We start from the raw sequence: 25,123 nt of genomic DNA on the forward strand, positions 1-25,123 counted from the left end.
CTGGTGTAAAAAGTACGTCACCACCCCTCGAAGTAGACGCATTTTCACATCAGATCAGTTTTAACGAAAGACTCAACTGAGTCCCTATTGAATCTCTCTTTTGTTATATTCTTCAACTGAGTGTTCCCCGCAAATATCGTATAATTCGGGTTCAAGTACAAAGTAAAGTTAACAGAATTTTGGAAATCGCGTCTGCTTGATGATGAAATCGAAACTGGAAGGAACCGGTCGTGGGCTGCCGAGGAGTTCTTACCAACCGCAAGAAAAGACGTCACACCTTCTTAGCGGAAACTCAAAAGCAGGTTTTACACTTGGTCACATAATGAACAAAAGTAAGCGTAAGGAGTCCTATCAGAGTTCTGCTTTAACTCTGGCATCTTGATTTAGCAAGGTTTCAATGTGAAAAGTGGGGACAGACCACTGGAGTAGGACTATACTCTTAAACAGCGTCGGAGTGAGAATACAGCACAATGCATTAAATTAATCGCAGAAATTCTTGAAAAACGTTACCCGTGGCAGTCGAAACGTTTGATTGTAACAAGCTAGTTCACTACTCTGTGTTTTGATTTTAGATTTTTCAAGTCATGCACCACGTGGTTCTTGGGGCTCTAAACACAGTTCGGAGCACATAACCGGAACTGCAAAGTTTTGTGAAATTGAAGTTGACTTCCAAAGCCCACAAACTATCGCACGTATGCAATACAGAAGTGTTTGTAAGACCGTCTCGAGAATGAAAGATCTGTGTGAATAAGGGGAACAGACGGCCGTCCGATGTAAAAAAAACACTCAATCAACGGAACTTCGCATCCACTTCTTCGAGGTGAACATGTCCAAACCAATCGGTGTACAACCTAATTCCGAGATATTTAGTGTGCTTTAGTTGAGCCAACAGACTGGGAGAAGTAGTGACTGTAATGCATCCAAAGTTAGGCCACGTTGGAATGTAATGTACTCTCGACGCACGTGTCTGAACTCAAACTGACGAAAGTGCTTTGAAACGAAGAACAGGCAGCACGATTATTTTGCTGAAACAAACTAGAATCAGTGTCCACAGAAGAGGTCCCACCAATGGTGATGTCGTAGGCATACTTTAGTATGTGTTTTCTGTTTTATTCGCCAAGGTATATGAAGTCTGTGGAAAGTTTAAAAAGAAAACATTACAGGATGACCAGATGAAGTACACTACATTCAATGGAGCCTCCTCTCGGTAAATAAAACCACTACATGCTGAAAAAAATTGAAATCGCTGAACAGTGGCTCCATTGTTATCGGGTGGTTTGTATCCAATGAAACTCCAGTGAACCTCAAACCCCACAACCTTCGTTCCAGTAGTTTGAATTCTTAGCTGCTCATCGTTCGATCTGTAGGACAAAATCTCCATTAAAAATTCCGAACTTTTCTCAACCTACCAAGACCGCACCCAGCTACATTCGTGGTTGATATTTTGCCAGCTGCTTTTTTTCAGTGAAATAATCAGATAAAAGTGAGATTAGGTATATCCAGGTTAGTCTCAAGAGATTTTTGAAGAGCGAAGCTTGATAAAGCAAATTAAAAGGATTTCTGGAGTCTACGAAACGAATGCGAGTAGGTCTTTTGTGGCCATCCAGAATTCTCAGAACCTGGTGCATTAGGCAAGCGGCAGCATCCGTGCTGGGCGGTTTGGGCCCGCAATAAAATTGATATGCATTATTAGAAACACCTAGTGAGGGTTGCGCTATAAAATCTAACATCCGCTATGGAAAAATAGGCAAGACTAAAGTGCGATTTTCACGGAATCACGAGGAGATGACTTTGGTGTGATTGTTATTCTGGAGGTCCTTTATATTTTAAGGTCACGGTTGGGAAGAAGGTAGGTCAAAAGGGAAGTTTTGGTGTAAAGTCCACAAAGCTACGTGGGGCATTGTTTTAGTACGCTGGCCTTATATGCAGAAAGCTTTTCAGCTCTTTGCACACGTCCCTAATGGACATAATGCCGAGTTTTGTTCTCGCATCCCATGATACAGTAAATGTAACTTACTCACTAATGTTTCGCATTTGAAAAAACACGATAAAATCGGTCAAACCACATCGTCGAAGAACGTTTTATGTGGCGCCCGAGAAAGTTTCTTCCACCTTCTTTCGTTTGAAACCAAGAGGAAAGCGTCCTAAAAATCGCTCGTCTAGACATACTGGTGTTGATAAGGAAAGAATATTTCTGTCACTGCTCTATCCTTGCTTATTCTCTTCTTATGGGGACAGAATTTCCTAAGGGCAGGCAAAATAAAACGGTCTGGACTGATAAAGCGTTCCTATGGGACATCACACTTCTAGTTAGCTAGTTAACATCATGTGTTTAGGTCATTATCATCAAAGGCTGCAAAGTGACAGTAGGTCGGAATTGTGGTAACTTAGATGCGTCTGTTACAATTGCAGTGGTGCTATTGCCTTATTATGATTATGCTCATTATTATTATCGAGAAGATTATACCAGAGTGCAATACGATCTGCGAAAGGCCAGTCAAAATGTGGAAGAAAACTACTGAATAACTATGCATTGGGATAACCACTCGCATCAAAGGAAGGTAGGTATATCTGTTTGCTGTACCCGCCGCAGTGTCTTGGTTCTGGAAATAGACTAGCCGCCAGAGAACACAACAGCTTTATTCCAAACTGGCGAGAATGAACAAGTAGAATGGCCTCGCGCTACGTTTTTAAGGTCGCTGTGTGACCCTGCTTCAGGGCTGTCTGACGCTATATTGTTCGACCTTGATCCAAGGCGTCTAGTGAAGTTTGAGGGTCTCCGTAGGTTTTTCTTTTTTGCTGCCCCCGCCGCAGTGTCTTGGTTCTGGAAATAGACTAGCCGCCAGAGAACACAACAGCTTTATTCCAAACTGGCGAGAATGAACAAGTAGAATGGCCTCGCGCTACGTTTTTAAGGTCGCTGTGTGACCCTGCTTCAGGGCTGTCTGACGCTATATTGTTCGACCTTGATCCAAGGCGTCTAGTGAAGTTTGAGGGTCTCCGTAGGTTCCGGATATTCTAGAATAATCTTCAGGAGTCTGCTTTCCTGACAAAGGCAAATTACAGAGCAACGCAGATCCCAAACAGACCTGTAAATTCACAAAAATGCTGTTTCCCAATTAGTCACTCAGATTAAAAGATGACAGATACTGTTCATATGTCATAAGGCCACACAGCTAAAGAGGAAATATCTATTCATTTGCGCACTGATGATGTCTTCTCTCTTGGTGACGAAACGTTTGTCAGTTAACTGCCAAGCTCGGCGAACAGATGAATGGTCACCTGATCGGACTGCAAACTTTCAGTAATGCAGCAATTTTTTTCATCAGATGTTACACCCCTTTTCGATCACAGCATTCCTTGGTGTACGTCACGAGTTGTTTATTGTCCATAGAGTGTAATTCAGTGAACAGACGTCTTTAATCAAGTGGGTAATTTACAAATACGAGTTGGGAATTCCATAGTGTTGGATCAGCCATATTGTCTTCAAAATGGATGTAGGAAATCACTGCATGCTACGGAGAGGCGCAGAATTTCAACCAAAAGATCGATATTCCCCAAAGGCATCAACAAACTTACGAAGGTTTTTAGGCTCATATTCCGGGGAATTGGGTCGACTGAGAACTTCTGGTTAGCATACAATGATGAGGTAATTTAAGTACAAAGAACCGTACGCGAAGACAAAATTCACGTAGATAAATAGATCCTTCTAAACTTTTTAGCTGTCGAGTCTCGGTCAGATCTCAGTGGCAAAACTTCATCGAACTGGAGCAGATTGTATGACATTCAGCTTTCCATGAGTAGCACCACAAAGTTCTTATGAATTTGTCCAGCAAGTTGACACAGATAATCTAATTTTCCAGGCTGAATCTCGCATTCGTCGACTGAATAAACGGAAATGTGCTTATCTCACGTTTATTCCTCTCCATGCCATTTTACAACTGGAACGATGCCTGAGTCTTTTCCTCTAATTGGGGTACCTCAGCTCAAGAGACTTCTCGAACGCAATGACCAGAATCTTGTCAAGTGTAAAGGCTTCAATGGACGGTGTAGAACCACTTTGCACGTTTGCTGCAGATTCGCGCCTGTGCGTTACCGGAGTGCTGCCACTCCAATCAGTCGATTTCGAGGACATTCCGTTCAATAACGAGTCATGAAAGCTAACATGATGGTGGTGTTGATAGTTAACATTTGAAGTCAGGAATTTGAATACCCAAGATTGGTTTGCGATCATAAGAATACTGGGTACATTCGGGCTCCAAAAGAAGAAATGAGATATCCAAAAATATGTTCGCTTAAAAGTTTATTTCGGAAATGAAATACGACTGGAACTACACAAAAAAATTATTCAATGGTTCTTCTTCATGTCCAGCAGAACTATACAGGCTGACACCTATTCAAACCCCATCGATTTGGGTTTGAATTCAGCCTATATGGTTGCAAGATAGCGAAGAACGATGCACTGATGATGCCCGATAGGGATAAAACAGCTGTACAGTGCTTCCCGACATGTTAGCATTAATTGGCTTCACTTACAGGACGAAATCTCCACAAAAATTCCGAATCTCCTCACACTACCAACAATCTATAAGTAGCTCAGTGGAAGAATAAACTTCACCCGATGAGTGAAACGTCCATCTGAGAAGTCGTTGCTCGAGGAGCCAGTCAACACGTGTGACCGCGTGATGTGGATTCCGTGATTGAAGGTTGGGCGGCGCTATATCCTGTCTAAGTGCGAGGGAATCACACTTCTGATCAGCCACTCGTGGCCGAACGGTTAAGTGTTCAAACTACTAGCCGGGAGGTCGCGGGTTCGAGACTCTTCGGAGTTGCTTGAGATGCGCACTGTTGATGTTTACCAATAAGGATGAAGCAGCTGTACAGTACTTCTCGGTTTTTCAACATAGAGTGGCTTCACTTACAGGACGAAATCTCCACACACACACACACACCCAAACAAATTCTCTTCCAAATGGTGTTTGATCAGGATGTTAACAACGCAAAGATGGTGTACTGATCTGGGTGTATGTAAACGGCGAAAAGATTCTGTGAATCGAAGTTGCGATTTTCAGTTAATCTACGTGACAATTCGTAACGAAACCTCACTATTGATACACCGAATTCCATGTGATTTGTGCCAAATAGCTAATTTGGTTACTTCTGTGAAGTCGCTTCGTGAATAACTGCGTTAAGCTAGAAAATCAAAAACTACCGTGAAGAAGCCCGTTTCGTTTGGAAAAAAGTTTTAAAAATTGTAGAAATAGTGTATCGAGTACCTCGAATCTTCTAGCACGCGCCTCTTTAAATAGGGATGACGCAACAGAGTTTGCTTAGATGATCCTGGAAAATGTACACTGAATTATTATCAAGTATATATCACAAATTCATCTGGTATGCATACTTCAAATTGATCAACTAATTCAAACCATCAGGGAGTCCTTCGTGTAGATTGAACACAAAAGGCTGTTTGCACACAACTGTCCGCAGGTATGTCGGAATACGTAGTACTGGTCCGTTTAATTGAGACTGGCGGCAGCAAGTTGCTCGATGAAGATCTACTGGTGTAACGGTGATACTACTGATGGGAGGCACGTGAGTAGTATGTGTTGTCCGTGGAATTTCAGTTTGCGTCTCTTGAGAAGGGGAGATCTGTTACGGAAGTTGTGGAGTCGCTCTGTAACATTTGCTTGGAATTGAGCGATGAATGATTGGAGTCAATTAATATCCAGGAAAGTTCAAGAAGACGCGTTCAGGAGAAGGTGGATATCCAGTTTTTGTAAATAAGATGCAAATGAGAGTTTTGTTTCCCTATCCAGTGGTCTGTAACCGGCCGATTGTTTGCTAATAAATGACTCCGCAACGAAGGCCTTCTTTCTTTCACTGGCATGGCACCAAATACTTAGAAAGTACCGCAAATTTCGCGTGATAACTGGCCTTGGATCTTGCTTGGGCGGGTTTATAACAAAGATCTCGTTTATGAAAAGGCCCTCCCCGTTTGCGTTTGAGAGGCTGTGGCCCCATAAAGATGAGCCATTCGGTGGGCCCGATTGCACATGAATCGCACTCTCTAATCAGAAAACTATTTCTCACTGAGGAAGGTGGTACTCTATGGGCAAATCGAGTATGCTGTCAGGTGAGCAAGGCCTGGATCACTGTTGGTGTATAAGAGAGGAAGAAGGGATGCAAATTAGTCGAAATCACAGATGAGGACAGGATGTAATCTGGAATCTTATGTCTGTGATTAAAAAGCATTTCCACTTCATGCAGTTCATGCAGAATGAGGTTTACTTCTACTACTCATTCTACCACTTGTCCTGTAAGGACTGAGTAAAGTATACAATGTCCCAATCGATCGATCGAGATTTATTGATCCTTACCTCCAACTCCATTATATCACTGTTTTCGTCCTGAATAGTTGACCGCCGCAACACTTTGCTCACAGGTCGGAACCGAATAAAAAGGTCCAAATTTACCTGAAGCGGATAAACTGAAGACGCCGACTGTCAATATGTGACAGGGTTTGAGAAAAAATCTTTTGAAGTGAGCTGGTGAGCAGTATTTAAAAGCGCCACTTAATATTGATGGATAATAAAGGAATTTGCATGTCTGAAAATGTTCTGTACTCAGACTGGGCCGACTCTGGAAGAGTAATGTTCCGATTTTTTAAAATTTTTTTCTGGCCAATCAAATGGTACCTGATGACAACTCGAGCAACCAGATGCTTTTAATTTTTGTCGCGCAAGATGTGCCAAAAAATTGGCTTTGTTTTTGATACGTTTTGGATGAATACTCAGATGCATAAACCGAAGAAATGAACGGATGTCAGTGGTGAAAGTGTGCAAATAGCTGCAAAACCAATTTAACCCATCTGAGTTCTTCCTCTGCCGATCTATTGATCTTCCCCATACCCTATTCACTGCATATGCCTATACTTTTCATGTAAACGGGGAGAGGTATGAACATCAGCGGCTTCCTCGCTGCCCTTTTCAAACGGATTTCAGGTGAATGACTGCTTCCCAATATCTCCGTTGCCGATTGAATTCCTTATCCAAACTGCTCTACTTCCACGCACCGCAACCATCCTTGTAGGATCCAAGGCATATTACGTATACTGCAGGAGCGACCAACGTGATAGCGGTCTGTTCCCTTGATTTCACCTGACGGTATGCCAACATAACCATTGCGTGTTCGTTGGGCGGGTCAGCGACAATACGGAAAGTTTTTAAAGCAAAAGTTGATGAACACACAATCGAAGTGAGGAAATAGCATAGTCAGCAGCTGAGCATTCAGGGGGCATCACATACTACGTCAGGATTATAAGTTTAGTACTGCAAAACCTACGCTTACATAAGCCACTGTAGTATCCAGAACATGCAGAACGGCAGGAGTAGCAAGGGTTGACCAGACGCAGTAACGCGAAATTCTCAACTGGAAAAGAATTTCTGAAAGGGGAAGAGATAGAGTGCTCCAAATTGTGAGCATCAAACAAAGACCTGACGAATAGAAGCCCGTTTGTGGTGGCGTAGCAGTCTTATGAGCTGGAGACGTGATCGTTTGGGCAGTTGCTGGAATCGTCATTTGAGAAACACCTTTTGTCGACCCCAAAACGTCGTTCGCCATGATACTACGACATCCGTCCACTCGTCTCCCATGTGGCATTGCTTCACAGGAGCGGTTGAAACATCAGGCCAACAGCAGTCCAGAACTACTGTTTATGTGCGCTTGATTGCATGTTAAATGACTGTTGTACGTTGTTTCGGCTAGTAGAAGCAAGTGAAATTTTTGCATTTGAGAATTTATTTTATCTTGTTGTTCCATTCAAACAACTCTACTTGGCTTATTATTCTGTCGTTATTGAGTGTGAACATCATTATGGATCGATAGAAGCAAACATTTCGTTACTCCTACTAAAAACATCACTGTGGAACACCTCAGCTACTTCGAACTTCAAAATAGTGTTGATTATCTCTAGGTTAGAAATGAAATACTCATGCATTTGAAGATTTCGTCTTCTATTACTGTTTTAAATATGGTTTTACGGATGACTAGGATCATAAAGTTTGCCACCACTCTGGAAAACATACTAAAGCACACAAAAGTGCTTATGTTTCAATTAAAGTTTGACAAACGGCAGCATTATTTCCCTCTATTTAGTGTCAGCTTAGGTATGCTATCTTCCTCTGAGTATTTAAGTCCACGTTCAATGAGTGTACTCTTTGCTTTGAACCACATGTCAGACGTGACATCGGCTGATAGCGTAAGCAGTCTTTTGATTGGTTCGCCTTTATTCCATGGGAAAGACAGTCTTTATGGAAGAACTGACAAGCAGTTCCCTGGAGAAGCCATCAGTAAATGCTCCTCATCGAGTTGAACAAACATTGATTAAACAAACTGAAAATCACTCCTCATTTCAGGACTTGTGCGTTCGGCTTGTCAAAGACGAAACTAAGGATCGCTCATTTGTTGGTGCGACAATTTCTCTACTGGACGGCTGACGTAATTTGATCGACAAAGTTCTGAACAGAAAAATGCCTAGCATCATTCCTTTTCCTATGAAACGCCTTCAGGACATAAGAATACTTGAGACTTTCCAAACTGGTTCCTTCCTTTAGGTCCTGCTCAGATAAAATTCTGTAGTCAAGAGTGAATATTTCACTAACAATTATTCGTGTAAGAGAGGGCTTTCAATTCGACTACCTTCAAAGGAAGCCCAAGCCATTACAATCCACCAGCAGGTGAGATCTCCTATGATGTACTGGATAGGAAGATGTTGTCGAAACAGCTATCATCTGTGGAGATATATGTACACACAACCAAAAAACCCCTACGAAAAAGATGACTTTTCAGAAGAATATAACGACTGTAAGGCAGAGTGAGTTGGGCACAGAGTGATCTGACGCATGTGCCCCGACTATCGGCAAGAACCTACCGATCGGTTTTATAGACGTAACACACGACTCATAAGGTAGCTGAAAACTTTTAAAAGCTCATGAATAGTTTCACCCTCCTTGGGTTTCATCCAATGGGCACAGTCCTCGAGTTCTTCTGGACCCAAAATTTAAGAAATTAGGGAGATAAACTCATTTGCATACAAATTTGGTTTCTAGGGCGGACCCAACTGGATCCCAGCTGAACTTCTCATTTTTGAAGTTGTTCTTCAACTGAATATGCTACTTTAGACGACCTCTTGTTTCGGTTGCTACGATAAAACACTAGTTGCCGTAAAAACTAGATTGGGGTGCAATTGAGTAAATTTTGTAAAACAAAGTTGTTTTCCCATGGCGATTGCGCAATCCTGGTACACAGGGACGTAGATGCCTATACGGACCTGTTTAGACTGTGTGATTAATAATGTTGCTGAAAACGAAATGCTCTTTGAGTAAATATCAATTCTGATACTTCAGCTGTCCGTATCTTACTAAAATGCTGACAAAAACTAGTCAAACTCACCGACCTCCAAAGAGGGACCACCACTCATAAGTAAGGTAGCTGGCATTTGGAGGTTACTAGGTTCTCCTCGGGTGGACCAAATTCTGTGCTGGTTGACTGATAACGCCGTTTAGAGTCTAACGGCGAATAGGCGTCTTTCGCCATATCATCCTTAAGGGGCTTAGTTCGTCACTTTTGATTGCAAGTTGTTGTCGGCTTACAAAAGCTGTGAGAGAAGAACATTTGATTTGTCCATGGCTTTGAAAACAAGGTGAAAGGTTTTGAGCCGTGATACCAGCGTTGTTTGCCAATGCTCGTAAAAGTCTTCTGCTACAAACAATGTGGGCAACAGCTATTTGGTTTGAGACCTTCCTCTATAGTCGCTCCAGTAACCTTCATGAATAACATTCGAACTTCGGTTTTTCGAGAACAACACTCCAGTCGATCCTCAGCGCATACATAACATTGGCTAACAAGGTCCACTAGCTTTTAGTTTTTTATCCTGTTCTTCTTATGTATATTATATATGAAGATTTGATGTTTGAATGGGGACTTTATCCGCGTTTTCTGATCAAGGACCCAATCAAATAATGACGGTTGTGGTTAATTGTCTACCCACGAGCTTGTCATTTGGATTGCAAGCGTTTCATCACCGATCGAGTTGACATCATCAGTCAAAGCAAAATGACGATGTCAACTCGACTTGTGATGAAATGTTTGCAATCCAGCTGTCAAGCTCGGCGAACAGACCAAAAACGAAGCAGCGCACCCGAGCAACATATATTCAACAACATCGCCAATGACGAGTGTTCCAGACGATCTTTATTCACATCCTAACCACGGATTCTGGTCTTGTTCTTAGCGTTGCTTAGTGACAATGCAGGTGTTGATGATTGCGGTATTTTGTAGAGTACATACTCGCGTTTGAACAATAGTCCTCATGTCCTGATGCGGCCATTCTGATGAATCCATATCATAGGTGGGAAGCACTGAACTCGAGTTTCGCTCTTATTAGAGCTCATCAGCAGTGCATATCCAATAGCAGTGCCAGGGTGAGCGTGTTATCACTACTCCACCAGCTCACGCTGTACTCATTCGAATTTTTACGTCTGATCAGATGGACATGTTCGCCCTTGAGTGATGTGAGCGGAACGCCCGATGTCTCGAACGAATACCCAGTAACATAACTTGCCTGTGTAGATCGATTGCCCACCAGCCATGATTTACCAGGATAGTTGAAAGCGTTCACGCACGGGTTTCCAATAACTGATCTCTGTTGGGAGCTACGGTAGTCAAGGCCCACTGCTAAAATGCCAGTGTACTAGCGTTGGTTAGGCTTATGCGCTTCTGACACACATTGTCTGCTCCAATTGTTAACACCATCCGCACGTGTTATCATACCATTATTAGCACGTCTGTTTGCCCAGCTTTGTAAAAGCCCATGGAACACCTTGTGCTTGTGTGATGGCTACCACGATGGTGGCATTTCCAACCGCTCACGTGGTCACCCCCACACTGTCCAGTAAGTAAGCTGATGGTCATCCGCTAACGGATTTTGATTGACAGTGCAATTTAGAGGAAGCATTTGAGCCCCACTGACAAAATGTTGTTTCACAGTGTTTTCCTGACATTACTGTGCCCACAACACTAACATTACTCTGGACAGGAGACAAGTAAGCAAGCTGGTTTGTTTACAAGGAATGTAACACGATAAAGCAGTCGGACCTCAACTGTGGTTGAACAAACAGAACAACGGTGCGCGTTATTGATGCACTTTTAGTCTGCAACCGTTTAATAAGGTCAGTGGACAGTGTTTGGAGCCAACACACAACCGAGGTCGTTATCCTGGAAGATCTTCAATTCCCTACTTTCGCAGCACGATGTTTCTGGTCAGAAAACCTCCCCGGGGTCTCAACAAGTGGTGGACATCCGCACTTTCCTTAAAATCACCATCATACTTTATTTTTTACCTTAGAGATGATAGAAGGCAGCCGATATACACTCATTTGCAAACAAATTTGGTCTTTTCGAGAGACCCACCTGGAACCCAGCTGAATCTCTCATTTGTGATGTTCTCAAGCAACTGAATGTGCTGCACCAGGCCGCCTCATGTTTCAGTGGCTACGATATTCGAGATATCACAATACATGTATATCTTTGTAATGTACTTCTCGTAAGGTTGCTGAAAATCCGTCGAAAGCCCACAGATAGAAGGCAGTTCAGAAGGGTTTTTACGTACCATCACATTAGCAGTGAAGCGAGCTTTGATAGTTTGCTTTCGGAGAAATCTATCCGCGTTCGAACCAGATCCGGTAAAAAGCTCCATGACCTATGATCAGAAAATTTAGTGCGACTTTTTCATTTGCATCAGAAAATGTAGTGCGACTTTTTCATTTGCGTTGCATGTGTGCAGTGCAGCCGCTATAAATTCGACCGAAGAAGACACTACTGCATCCAGTTTGGTTTCAAATGGAGCATAGAGTTGACGGAAACTCGAAGGACTACGCCTATTCGATGAGTTCGAAGAAGGGCAAAACCTGCCGTCAGCTGTGGAAGAGTTTTCAGCAACCTTAGGAATAGTGTTCTTACCGGAAAGATACCACAATATCTCGAATATCGTACCGACTTATACATAGGGCAGCCTTTGTGCAGCACAATCAGCGGAAGACTGACATACACAAGTGATTCGTCTTGAGATTCAGATGAGTCTCCCGTCAAATCCAAGTTAGCCTGCAAACGAATGTATCTGGTTATCAACACGATTCATTACAAGAACAAAGCCTTTGGGGCGAAGCGTGTCCTTTGCTGCCGAAACCAATACTTATGCCCCACAGGACGAGCGCGCGCACGCACACACACACACACACGTCAGCACAGGCATTCGCATAAAGGCCACATTTTCCAAGCCCTTATTTATGGACATTCTTTCCCAAAAGTATATTGATGAACACGAGGAGGCTAAGATTATGACATTGATGCTGTCCATTAATTGGTATTTGTTTGCTTATTTCAGTTGGACATACTCTTGTTAAAGACAATCAGACAAGACACCGGAAGAGGATGAAATTGCAGCGGACAATCCCACTGAAGATATAATATCAGCATTCTATATTTTGTGGATGTTTTTAAGGATGTTGAAAAAACGGCTTTTTTCCTCCTAGAATGGTTGATTCAAAGTGACCCGTCAGGGTAAGAAAACAGTGTTTCCAAGACACAATGCACTATTCATGAGGTTGCTGAAGAAAGTTGAGCAGCCCAATACCCGTTTCGTCCTTCTTTTTTCTGTCAAGAAGTTTTCGGCAAATTTTCTGATAATGTGTTCGTCCAGACAAAGTGCTGTGATATTCTGAATATCGTACCAACCGAAAAAAGAGATGGTCTCTGTGAAGTGTATTTTTCTGGAGAATTTCCTAAACAAGTGATTCATCTGCGATTCAGATCTCTCCCGCTAAAACTAGGGCTCCACTTCCTGTTCAGTAAGAAGACACTTGCCCAGCAATTGTCTTAGAGGAAATTAGACCAGCTCTTATTCTCTCTCTACAGCATGGCAAATGATTTAGCCGATTGCATATCAGTGGAGAGTCTGGCGTGGCAGATCCATTTTCTGTGAATATTGGGCAATCATGACGTATGTTATTAGGAGCTCTAATAAGACTGTCTGATGAAAAGTGCATCCAAATAGTTCCATATATACAATCGTACTTGCAGGGTGGATGTCCTGCGTGACTATATATTTAGACCAATAGGCGTAGGGGATCTAACTTTGGATAACATGAACAGCGCTCAGAATATTTCTTTCCTTTACCGCTAGGAAAGATTGTGGATCGACACGATATATTACACATATGTTTCTGGGGCTGGTTTGTCTGTCAGCTATGGTATTTTAAAATAGATCGCAACGGGTTTGATAACGGTTATCCAGAAAATTCAATTAGTTTAAAACCTAATTAAAGTGGTCACGGATTTTCCAGGGGAAGGACCACGGCTAAATATGTCACCCGTTTGTATGCAACCTTGGACTAGTACCGAGAGTTCCTTCATATTATCGGAAAACAAAAAAACAGAACATATGTTATCTTGAGACAAACTGACGATTGTGGAAGACACGTGACTGCGCACAATCATAGAAATGGTTTACCGAAAGAACAACCATAATGTGGGTAACATCTCTGACACCATGTGTTCTGAGTCGCACCGATCTGTCCCCATAACCAAAGATATCTGTGTAATTCAACAGTATCAGTTTGACCTGACCACAATTACCATCCAGTCCAGACGCATCGGGAAACACGAATCCGACCTTGGAGCAAATTGATGAGTGCATACTCGCACTGCGCGAACTTGAGGGGAGGAAAACAATTCAGAATTTCTTCCCAGTCATTCTGATAAAACCCACCCTAACAGACCGAAGGAAAAGAGAAGTTAACGTGATCGGGATGAGATAACTGACAGTTTAAACAAGTTGGACCAAGCCAAAACGTAAGACCGGAGATAACTGATTCGGCCATATGACTGTTTAGTTCGGAGGCAAACAAGTCGAATACGGATAAGGGTGAGTTTAGAAGAGAACAGGCATACCACTGGGAGGAATTTCCACACTTAATTCTTAAAAATCGAAGTTTGCTCTCTGTTTTCCACGATAAATTTGCTGTAGCAGATGTCACAGATCGCGGAAATTCTGGTTCCTGAAATGCTCTCAATGTACAATATGTTCAAAACGACAAAAGTCCGTTTTTGTTAATGTGTCATGGTGAACTTTTTCTTATCGACTTTTGGCTCGGAGAGGCTAGATTTGATAGTCAACGCAAGATGTAAAGACTCTGTCCAATAGTCCACCCCGAACATTTAGTTAGTACTGAAGAGAATATTTGGAAAGTTGAGTAAGCAGAATAACCGAAAGGAACTCGATACCTCTGCGTGAACATGAGAAAAAACTGGCCAAGTCTAGTTTTAATGGTCAAAACAAGCGAACGCAAGCTATCCACAAAAATTAAATAATGAATCGACGCACGGCATTATCCCGTTCACAGTCCTCTCTCCACCATGATTCGTAAACTGTTTGATATTCAAAACGAAAGGAATAGTGAATTAATCTGAAACCGTGTGGTCGCTTTATTCCTGTGCTTTTAAGCACACGATTTAAAAAGAGGACCGCTCACGTGGCCACTATTATGGAGTTAGCCATTTTCAACCACGCGTCATTTCGCATTCCAGAGTGAACAGGTTCATGGAAAAAATCCAACAAACTTAAAAATCAAGGGATCCATCCTAATCCATTTCAAGGCACTAGAATGTTTATTATACCTTTGGGAGTTTAACAAAAGTCTGAATTTTGAGCTACCACAAATGCGTTTCTATTTGTTTTTAATTCAGGTGGTCAGTTGTCTTCAACAGTTGTTAATCGCGGAACCAAACGCCCAAGTTATGGAGATGGTCATCACTATGATCATCAGCCCCACAATCACTGCCTTTTCACGGTGAGAAGAAAAAGAGGAAATGTAAAACTACCTACTGCTAAAATGCCACGATATCTTTAGGTATGAATTTCTAGGCAGTCATTCACCCACACAGCGAAAAGAATACTGGGTAGTTTAGTTACCACTATTCGTGTCTTGGTAATTTACTGGTCCTAAATAGAAGTAAACAGATCAGTAGATAATGCACGCTTATCCCAACATTGGCTATAACACTGACCGATTCAGATTTTAATCTTGTTAGGATGTAAATCGACCAGTCGACTAAGTGATCACGTGACCAGGACAAGGTTGTATACCGTCATAGGGTAGTTTAAATGCAGCAGGTAATCATGTGACCATGACACAAGCAAATGAGCCCGAACATCAGAAGACAAGGTTCCCTTACTGGAAAGCGGGCCGTAATACCGCTTTTCTAGGACAGCAAAGTCCAGTGGATCCTAGCGAGTGCTCTACGGAGTAAACAGTTCTCTTGATGTTCCTAATGCCGGTAATCGATATATATATATATATATATATATATATATGGGCACAGGGCACATTCCATTCATACACACATCCCAGGGGCAAAACACTAAAATAACATTAGGGTAAATTCTGATGAGGAGTGAATGCATCCCAATACCAATTTGTCAAGCACGTTAAATATCTGGCGTAGAATTATTTTACCAATATACACTTTAGTTTGAACTGCACGATTACCATTGTCTTGAGGAAATTCAACAAACATGGTTTTGGTGATTTGAACATGGAGTCGACAAGTATTAAGGTAGACCCACTCCGGCAGAACTTGGGTTTCGAATAGTAATTGTAAATTTGTACATTAGTTGGCACTTATTTATGTGATACTTGAAAAGTTCAAAACAAGTTTCAAAACGATACTATTTGAAACAAACTGTCTAGTGTCGTTTCTGTTGAGCGTATGAACAGTTTTTTTGAGTTTGTACAGAACAGGTAGGCACGCATGCGTGCAGATCAACAGGTGGGGTCAGAAATCAGGAAAGAGAATCTTTCCGACTTCTTCTAAGGATGACGCAATCCAAGTCACCTTTTTATCCTTGGTTGTAATAAATGACGTATTTTCCGCCGGCCTCCGTTTTCATTTGACTGGCCGATGAAATTTCTGGAAAATTAAACGATGACAAAAAGAATCAGCTTCGATTTACCCATAGGTGAAACTAAAAAAACACCCAGTGGTAAGTTTTAGTGGTGATCACAAATACAATCCTTTACAAATCTCTCGACTTGTTCAAGATTTGAGTTGCCGCGTTTTCCGCTCATTCGGTTTAGTTCGTTATTCCCGTCTCCCAGGATCGAATGCATGTCAATTGTCTTTTTGGTACTTAATGGGCTCCCAAGAATGCAGATTTTCGCAAAACTACCTGTCGGCCGTGTTCTGGGAAGTCTCTCTTGGGAAATCTGTCTTTGGTATTGTAGACAGTAAAACGATTATCGATAAACGACTGTGTCAGTATTGTTTTGCAAAGCCTATCCAGTTGATAAAACTTCGGTGCTGTCGGAATGTGATAGAAAGTGGAAGAACGGAATTGTGATTCTTCATTCAACTAATGATTTTATTGTGGCCGCAAAAGCTGGTTTGATGTCTTCAGAACCGACAAAGGTGCTGCTTCTCCGTTAGGCATAATGACCAATGTGGAGCCAGATTGGTGCCACGCTGTATAGTGTAACTTTATGTGAACAACAATCAACCGTTCTGTTGTTCAATATAAATTACCATTATCGTCAAACTTTCACTCCCTTATTTTTTCACTATCTTCCTTCACTCTGTGTTTTAATTTTTGTATATCTTTGCCTACGAGACAGATCTGTTTCTCAGAAGACTATGTGTTTGAGCGTCACGGCAGGTAACTTCAACCATTTTTTCTGGTTCCAGCGAATTATTTATGAGAATTAAACGATCTAAGAAGATGTATTCGCCATGTCCCGTGGTAATAAGGGAATCGGCAGTCCAAAAGCGAGTCTAGGTCGAATGTCGAGAAAGTGACCAGGTTTTACTGCTGCAGGTGCTAACTCCAACAATTTTTCGTATATTTACTTAGTCACGCAGGGAGATTCACAGCCAGCTTATTTTTTCCCACACTGCGCGGGATGACATCCCTCAAATTGTTGAATACTTCCCCACTTTTTGATTTTCTATGTTCTAGATCTTTATTTCACGCAAGCATTTGAAAGAGATACCTGACTGCTGGAGATCCAGTCGTATTACTTCATTCCCAAATCAGGGTATGGATTTTCTATACTGCTCATCAGGGCATTTCGAGGCACGCGGTTCCCTTTGGGCTCACTTTGTACTTCGATACTGGTCCGTTCTTCTAAATAGCTTTTTACTTACCCTTGAGGGGGTTCTGTTGAAATAAATATTGAAGGTTCTGGGCTTCCACAGCCCATTTGAGTTCAACGATTGATACTATGGTCCAGTTTGGAAGTAGTGGTGGTCCACCTGGAATATCGTTTATCGACTACAAAAACGCTCGCAGTTGTCTGACGGTTGCGTCGGCACAGTCATGCCAGTAAACAAACCTTTGGCATGCTATAACTATTCTCTTCGTGAACCATTTCCAAGGTCTAATGCAGATCTCCACTTCCCACAAGTACTGTTGTGTTTGAAGACGAAATCTCTTGTCATTTGTTTTTTTTTCCATATTGAGGACCTCCAGTACAGCCCGGTACAATACGGAGACGATATTTTTATTGATTTTCGTTATGACGACCAGTCTTTCATCAAGAGATCCTTATTAATCCAGTCAGCTAGTTCGTCTCTGGACCAGCCATATTAAATTTTCCAAGTGCGCAGACGTTTCGTCTGGCTTTCATCCGGAGGCTTACTATAATCTGTAGTTGATCCCCAAATCCACTCACGTGGAAATCCACCCAGAATTATCCGTCACGTTAACGCACGGTTCTTGACGGTCCAGGAATTTTCAGCTTGTCCTCTTCTTTGCATTTTTCAGACCTTAGACCTCTTGATCCTCCCGACAAATTTAATAAAATGTTCGTTGTTGCACGTACCCTTCTATCTGACCTCAAGTGCTCTAGTGTTTGGTTTTCAGGATGTGAAGTGACCTGTTTTTAATCTACTGGGTTGCCGTAACGTAGCACTAATAATAACCTATTGCATACACCACTTGTCTACCTAGATTTCTAGGACTATCCTGAAGGAAATTTGGGACGATCTGAAATTCAAGAAACCTCGCCATTGGATAATGAACGAGTCGGAAAATGTTGGCTTTTCCCAGAGGATTTACCGAGGCGAACAGCTGAATATATCTAGTAGCGCTACAGTGATGTTTCCTGCATTTCGATTTCTCATAGCGCTATGTTTTACAGGATGAAATCCTGACCGTCGGATGGCAAACATAAGAACTATGGATTCATAGCACTTATAGTTCAATTTTACTCAAACTAAGGTGACATTTCATGACCCACAGACTAGTGAATAAGAAACAGTATGTGTTACAAAAATGGACCAAAACTGTTGAGCGGAATTCGTACACCGCCAGTTCACACGAATGAGTTATTATCACACTTACAAGGGCAGACTAAACCTTCCTGGGTGTTTTCTAATCCTCCGCAAACTTGTGTCACATGCTACATCATCAAAGATGAGTTCATGAACAATGTTCACAAAACTAAACAATGTTTCATTTCGTCCGGGCACCAGACGTATGTCTAGCCAGCTAGTCCAATCGATCATTTTGCCTACATCGGTCGGATTTTTGATGTATCGATTTTTTCACTACTTTCCACAAGAATAACATACCGTTTCCCAGTGGCAGATTTTAATCATTTTACCGCTACAGTTTTTCAATACCTGAGTTCTCAAAATGGATTTGCAATCAGATGCTGTCCTTTACCTTTGTTTATCATCGTACAGTATCTGAACCGCCTGGTTTGTTCACAAAATGGCCAGCATGAAGTGAGAGAATGCTGGGAACTACCAGCATGTAGTTTTCTGATTATCACCTCAATGAAGATAAATGCTAAAAAAAACAGGATGCTTGTGCAGGCTCATTTTCGTAAACCCATAGGTTCCCAGTCTCATTGACACCAGAATGTTACTTCAGAAGCACTCCTTGATTATAAGGTTATGCAGATAAAAAATTTCATGATATCTGTAAACACGTATGTTCAATATGCATCGCATTTTTTCGTGTGATCCACCAAAAACACCTGAGCATCCTAATAAAAATTGGGCCAAAAATCTCGGTCTTTTTGCGCATTACATGACCTGGGGTTTAAATTTATGAGACCACAACCGAAACACTTCATTATGGTGGATACTTCAGACTCACAAAGAGGGAGATTCTTGGCGTCCTGGCGTCCACCAGATTTAAAAAAATTGAATATATTTTCAACACTATGGAAATCTCGGTTTGTAACTGTGAGGCAATTTACTGGCAGGTTTTGATTGTCAATAAATTCACTAGAACTAACAAAAGAGATATTCTGATGTGCATGAACATTTGTTCTCTTCAATCACGGACTTAAAACATACGGACTGTACAAAATGAAATACAGAAACAATGTTAAACACACACTGATTAGAGTTGGTTTCCACTTATCACGTGATCGATACCAAATCGTTTACTTCAGCTCTTTTTGTGTGCACTGTCGGAGCTGGAGGCGCTTCCTCTATCGCTGAGACTTCGAGGCTTGTGATGCGCAACAAGATTCGGAAACCGTCCACTGGATCAATCGAACACATGTTTGGCCATTGATGCGAGATGTCCGTTTTGACAACAGCTAAATTACATACATCCGAAAATCTGATGCACTCTAAGTTGGACGTCTATCCGTGCGGCCAACGTATGCTTCTCCGAAGCTGCTCGTGAAGTTGCAGACTATGAGTGAAAAGATAACATAGACAGTTCTGTTCAATCAGTTGGAAAACGCCATCACAGCGCAAGCTCATCCACACAGTCGAAAGAAATGTGCAGACGACGTTCAAGAGGTAACACCACGTGAATTAGAAGCACTAGACCCTAAACTGGACCCAAATCCATTTAGGTTTTCCCCATCAACTTAACAAATGGTAACCCATTCTAACACTCAAAATCCTTTGGCCGACACCTAACACAGATTTGGCTTGACTTAGCTTACTGGTTCTCCTCAACCAACCTCGTGACCTAGACACTTGGCCTGACAAAGCCTTTGTGTCAGAAGCGAAACACTGCCCATTTTATACAATTCGAATGTCTTGCGTCCACGAACGAAGAGATAACATTTGACAGTTCTAACGCAAGGAAATGACTGACGTTTCACAAGATGGTCGCGCCGCACAAATCAAATACGGTTGCACAATGGAGTTAGCAAAAAGTCATCAGTTTTTTATTGGTTAATACTTATAAATTAAAAAGGTTCAGTCGTTCACGGAAAAGTGACAGCGACCTTCTACTTTTGGAGCAAATCATTGACACATGAAGGCCGTGTGGTGAATGAGAATGGCCAACTGCTGATATAGTGTATCTTCCGACTTTAACTATGAACGCCACTTCCAGGAAAAAGTGTCTTAGTTGCGAAAGGTGAAACTTAACATCTGCGTACTTTTTGGAAAAGGTTCTAATCCACTTTGGATTAAGACGACCACCAATAAAGACCTAACCACTTCGTTAGATATAACGAGCTGTCTACGGTGTCTCCGATGTCACCTTGAGATAAGTTCAGCTAGTAATGCGACGCTGCTCTACATTGCTTAAAAGTTGCGGCAACGATTTGGCGTCTTGGTAACCGGGAATTTGTTACATAAACCAATCCTGCGTCAGTCTACTTGTCAGTCTACTTAGGAATAAACTGAAACGGGCACGCCAGTTCTCTGCACATCTGGTCATTAACAGAGGTCCAGGTACTGTCACAAGACTTGCCACGTGACTGCACAGATGTGAGTACAGACACACGTGAAATGTTGACCGATTGTGTTCTTCGCCTGACGATGGGTTCTTTTTCGGCAAAATTTACGTGTCTACTAGTCTTCCCTACGGATCAATCTGTTTTCTACTCTATCACCGACAAAACTAGTTGTATCAAATTGGTGAGTGGTACTCACCAGAGAAGATAGGCAAACACAGATAGATAGATAGATAGAAGATAGATAGATAGATAGATAGATAGATAGATAGATAGATAGATAGATAGATAGATAGATAGATAGATAGATAGATAGATTGATAGATAGATAGATAGATAGATAGATAGATAGATAGATAGATAGATAGATAGATAGATAGATAGATAGATAGATAGATAGATAGATAGATAGATAGATAGATAGATAGATAGATAGATAGATAGATAGATAGATAGATAGATAAATAGATAGATAGATAGATAAACATCGCGAGTTAGGGAAAAGGGAAATGGTGAGCAAATGCAAGACTATATCTGGAAATGGGTCTCGATTTTATTAAGATATCCTGTTAAAATCTGAGTAAGTCAAATTTTGCACAAGAAAGTACGGCAATACAGGTAAAATGCTCTCTTTTAGAGATGTGATAAGAAGGACATGAAGCGTGACTGACGATATTTGAGCAAAATTATGAGCAGACAGAGGCTCATTGTTAAAATAAGACACTGAAAAATGGAAGGGAAAGCAAAATTTGCTCGTCAGATAACTTTCTGCTTTCGCAGAAATTTACTCGGCAGGATGAAGGTTGTGTAGCAGGAGTTGTCCTGCAACATAAACAGACACTGAATTTAAGTATGAAGATGAAGCGTTGAGGAGAACACGGGAGGTAACAGAATCGCGCTTGCTACCTTTTGCCTTACAGGTGAACTAAAAGAGATCACAAGAGGAATTCCGGTGAGTGAAAAAATCAGACGGTATGAACTTTATCTATCTTTTCATTGGCACACCACTTGAGTAGATGAAGAATATGCAATCATGGCCGAGAGAAATTGCGAGTCGACGGGATATGAGTAGGCGCATCAAACACACGAGCTATGTATGGGATACTCTCATTTGAAAGAAGAGCGGAGAAAAGAAGTTTGGGTGTTAAAGTGAATCTGGGTTGAAGGAAACCAAATACGAGTGGCGAATTTTGTGCTACGTTATATGTATATATATATATAATATATATATCTGACAAACCGAATCAGTGAAGCTCCATACATCTTTTGGTGAGTTCAAGCTCACCGCGACTGCCGTAGTTGTAAACTGAGTTCATTCACGACAGTACGCCTGTCACCTCTTGAGCATAAGCCCACAAATCTTCCCATATCATTAATCAGGAACAAGTGTTTCAAAAGGTAAAACTAGCTAGACAGGTAAGAGAACATATTCAGGAATTTGAAAAACCTATGTATGTGGACTCAGTTCATGGCAGAGAGGCTATATAGAGAGCTTTCAGTGACATCATGTCATCTGACTTATTGCGGTCTTTGTAGACGAATCTATGTGTGAAAACTCCGATGCAACGATGGTGCAACTGAGGATGCGTGACTCCTAGAGAAAAATTAGTAGAGTTGTTAGCTATTCTGAAGGCTGCACAGATCATTTAGCAGTAAACCATTATGTGACCCAATTGAATACAACTAATGATTGTATCATCAAGCAGAACATGGATATCTAAACAAAGTTTATCGACTGGCCAACTGGTCGCCTGCTGTGTAAAAGCGATATTAGCAGAGGAAAGTTCCACCCAGCAAACTTAATAAACTAGGGAAAGACGTACAAATAAGTGAAGGGGATCCTGTGGAAATCGGGTAAAAAATGTTTATTTACAGGATGAATTGATGATGATGTGAGGAGATTTGGTAATTTTTAAATAGAGATTTCGTCCTACCAGAATGAAGCCAGTCTACCAAATCTCCTCACATCACCATCAATCAATAATTATCTCAGAGGAAGAATAATTTCGTAAGATGTATGGAACCTACTTCTGAGAACTCGTCGGTCAAGCAACTAGTCAAAAGATGACCTCTTCATGTGGTTTCTGTGGTAGAAAGAGTAGCGCTAAGTGGGAATTAATCCCGCTGCTTATCAGGCGATCGTGAGTGAACTGTTCAATGTTAAGGCACTGGCTGGGAGTCACGGGTCCGATAATCACTGAGTTTCGCTAGACGCACACTGGGGATGATTCCCAACATGGTGGAAATGGTGTTTCTCAGCTTTCTAGCGCTTAGTCTGGATGGGGACCCCGAGACGGGCCATATCAATGATTAGAAACATTGTCAGACCAGACATGGACGCGCCTTCAGTGGCGCTCATGCGTCCAAGCTATTGTCTTCAGTGCATAGCTCCTTTCCCAGTTCCCCCACTTAACAGTCCACTAACAGTCCCGTAGTTACCCACCAATTTATCAGCCCATCTACGGTGCGCATCTGTTTACCCAACCTCCCCAAATCATCGGTGAACGAAACTGTGGCAGCTACAACCGCTGTACGACAAGTACGCGCTTATTACAGCTGACAATGATGATGATGATGAGTCTGAGTTGAAAAATTAAGTTGATCTCCATCACAGTTTTTTTTCAACCAACACTGCAGGGAGCAAGGAATCAAGGTCGCTTTTCAACCACGATTTTTGATTTGCTATTGTAAACAGGCGTACCATGCAGAGACACCAGAATTTTTTTTAAAACTGTGGCTTCTCCCTTTGAGTGAAACCAGTCTATGCTGAAAAGCCTAGTAGCACAGTGCATACCTCACGAAACTGGGAGACCTTCCGGCAAGTATTCGAACACTTATTAGTTTGGCCACGAACAGCTGAACAGCAGTGTGATTAAATTTCTTTTCGATAGGCTAAAGGATCAGCTATAAATATTTAGCCTCGGTTAGAGTCGATACGGCATTTGTAGATAAAATAAGATAAATTGGTTACAGTTGTAGTATACAACACGCTACTTCAGCCAACCCTAGTGCTTCAACCATTTCTAACGCTGAACAGGTGCAATAATACGGCGGGTCTAAGCAAAAAGACAAATGCTCTGAAAAATGGTAAAATCATGACTAAGGGCGTAGTAAAGTAAGTTTTTTAATTCGAAGTACGATGGTTGTAAGTGATCACTTTTGCAAATGGTGCAAACTTCAAGGAATCGCGATGGATCACCGACGATCGAATGGCCCATGCAGAAAGCGGCTCAGCGAAAGGAATTTGATAAACGAACTTGTCTTTGCCGTGTTTCGTCATGAGTAATGTACAACGAGAACAAACCGACTCGACCAAGATTCAACCGCTTTACTCAATGTAGTGTGGTTCGTACACTAAGGTGGCTCGTTGGATCGATCGATAATCAAGACTGACCTCTTGAATCAGCGGAATTTCAGGTCACCTTTTTTACTACGCAGTGTCCTCTGTTAGCCCCACAACTGAGCGTGAGCCCAAAAGATCTCAGGAAAATGTGTGGGATACCGAGTAGGCGGTCCTTGAACCGGAATAGCCCTAGCAACATTACCTTTTGTCTTAGGACCCCCATCCTCATTCAATAACAATTTCCATTCAGATGAATTCCGGTTTCAGAGAGTTCATCATTTTATCCTGGACACGATCCCTCCGGTTGCTGACCTAGTTGAATCCAGTGATAAAGGGTGGGATGACCAGTGTTCACCTGGCTCTGGACAAGTAGACAGACAGCCAAAAAAGCTTTCTGCTGATCTTTTTTCGCAGAATACGCAGAATACATACAATCTCACGTTCAGTTCAACGAGCTGTCACATTCTGTTGTAATTTGCTTACTTGTTCAGACAGTCTATAGTGTATTAGGCTTAACTTATTTCAGTTAAAACCCACTAGTAAGAAGCTACGGCTTTATCAGAGGGAAACAAACCATTTTGGGAAGGATGTTACCATTTCAGTCATTTTCATCATCCCTCAGGTAACATGCACTTACATTTATAGTAACATGCGATGTGTTGCTGCGGCCGCAAGTGAACTGATATATGACATGAGATTCAAAACAATCAGCGGAGCACAAATTACAGAATGGAATAAGGACGGGACAGGCGAACGTCGTAACCTTCAACTGAACGGTTTGGAAGTTTTGGCTGATGTGTACTGTCAATACCAGCAAATTATTGGTTTACATTCCATCATGGTTCCTTCCTTAACATCATCATCATCATCATCATCATCACCATCATCATCACCATCATCATCATCATCACCATCATCACCATCATCATCATCATCATCATCACCATCATCATCATCATCATCACCACCATCATCACCATCATCACCATCATCATCATCATCACCATCATCA

At 41.8% G+C, this 25,123-nt stretch overlaps 1 protein-coding gene across 1 annotated transcript in view; it reads left to right on the forward strand.

The window, feature by feature from the left end:
- Positions 1–202: 202 nt before the first annotated feature.
- T265_02985 (hypothetical protein) overlaps positions 203–25,123 on the forward strand; it is a gene marked incomplete at both ends in the record, with an annotated part of 25,588 nt that continues 667 nt past the window's right edge. The window contains 3 exons of the mRNA XM_009167364.1: positions 203–332; positions 14,803–14,906; positions 24,734–24,887. Of these exons, the coding sequence (XP_009165628.1) occupies positions 203–332; positions 14,803–14,906; positions 24,734–24,887 (388 nt within the window). The remainder of the gene's footprint in view (positions 333–14,802; positions 14,907–24,733; positions 24,888–25,123) is intronic.

The sequence above is a fragment of the Opisthorchis viverrini genome (assembly GCF_000715545.1).
Source record: "Opisthorchis viverrini unplaced genomic scaffold opera_v5_39, whole genome shotgun sequence".
NCBI classification, from domain to species: Eukaryota; Metazoa; Platyhelminthes; class Trematoda; order Opisthorchiida; family Opisthorchiidae; genus Opisthorchis; species Opisthorchis viverrini.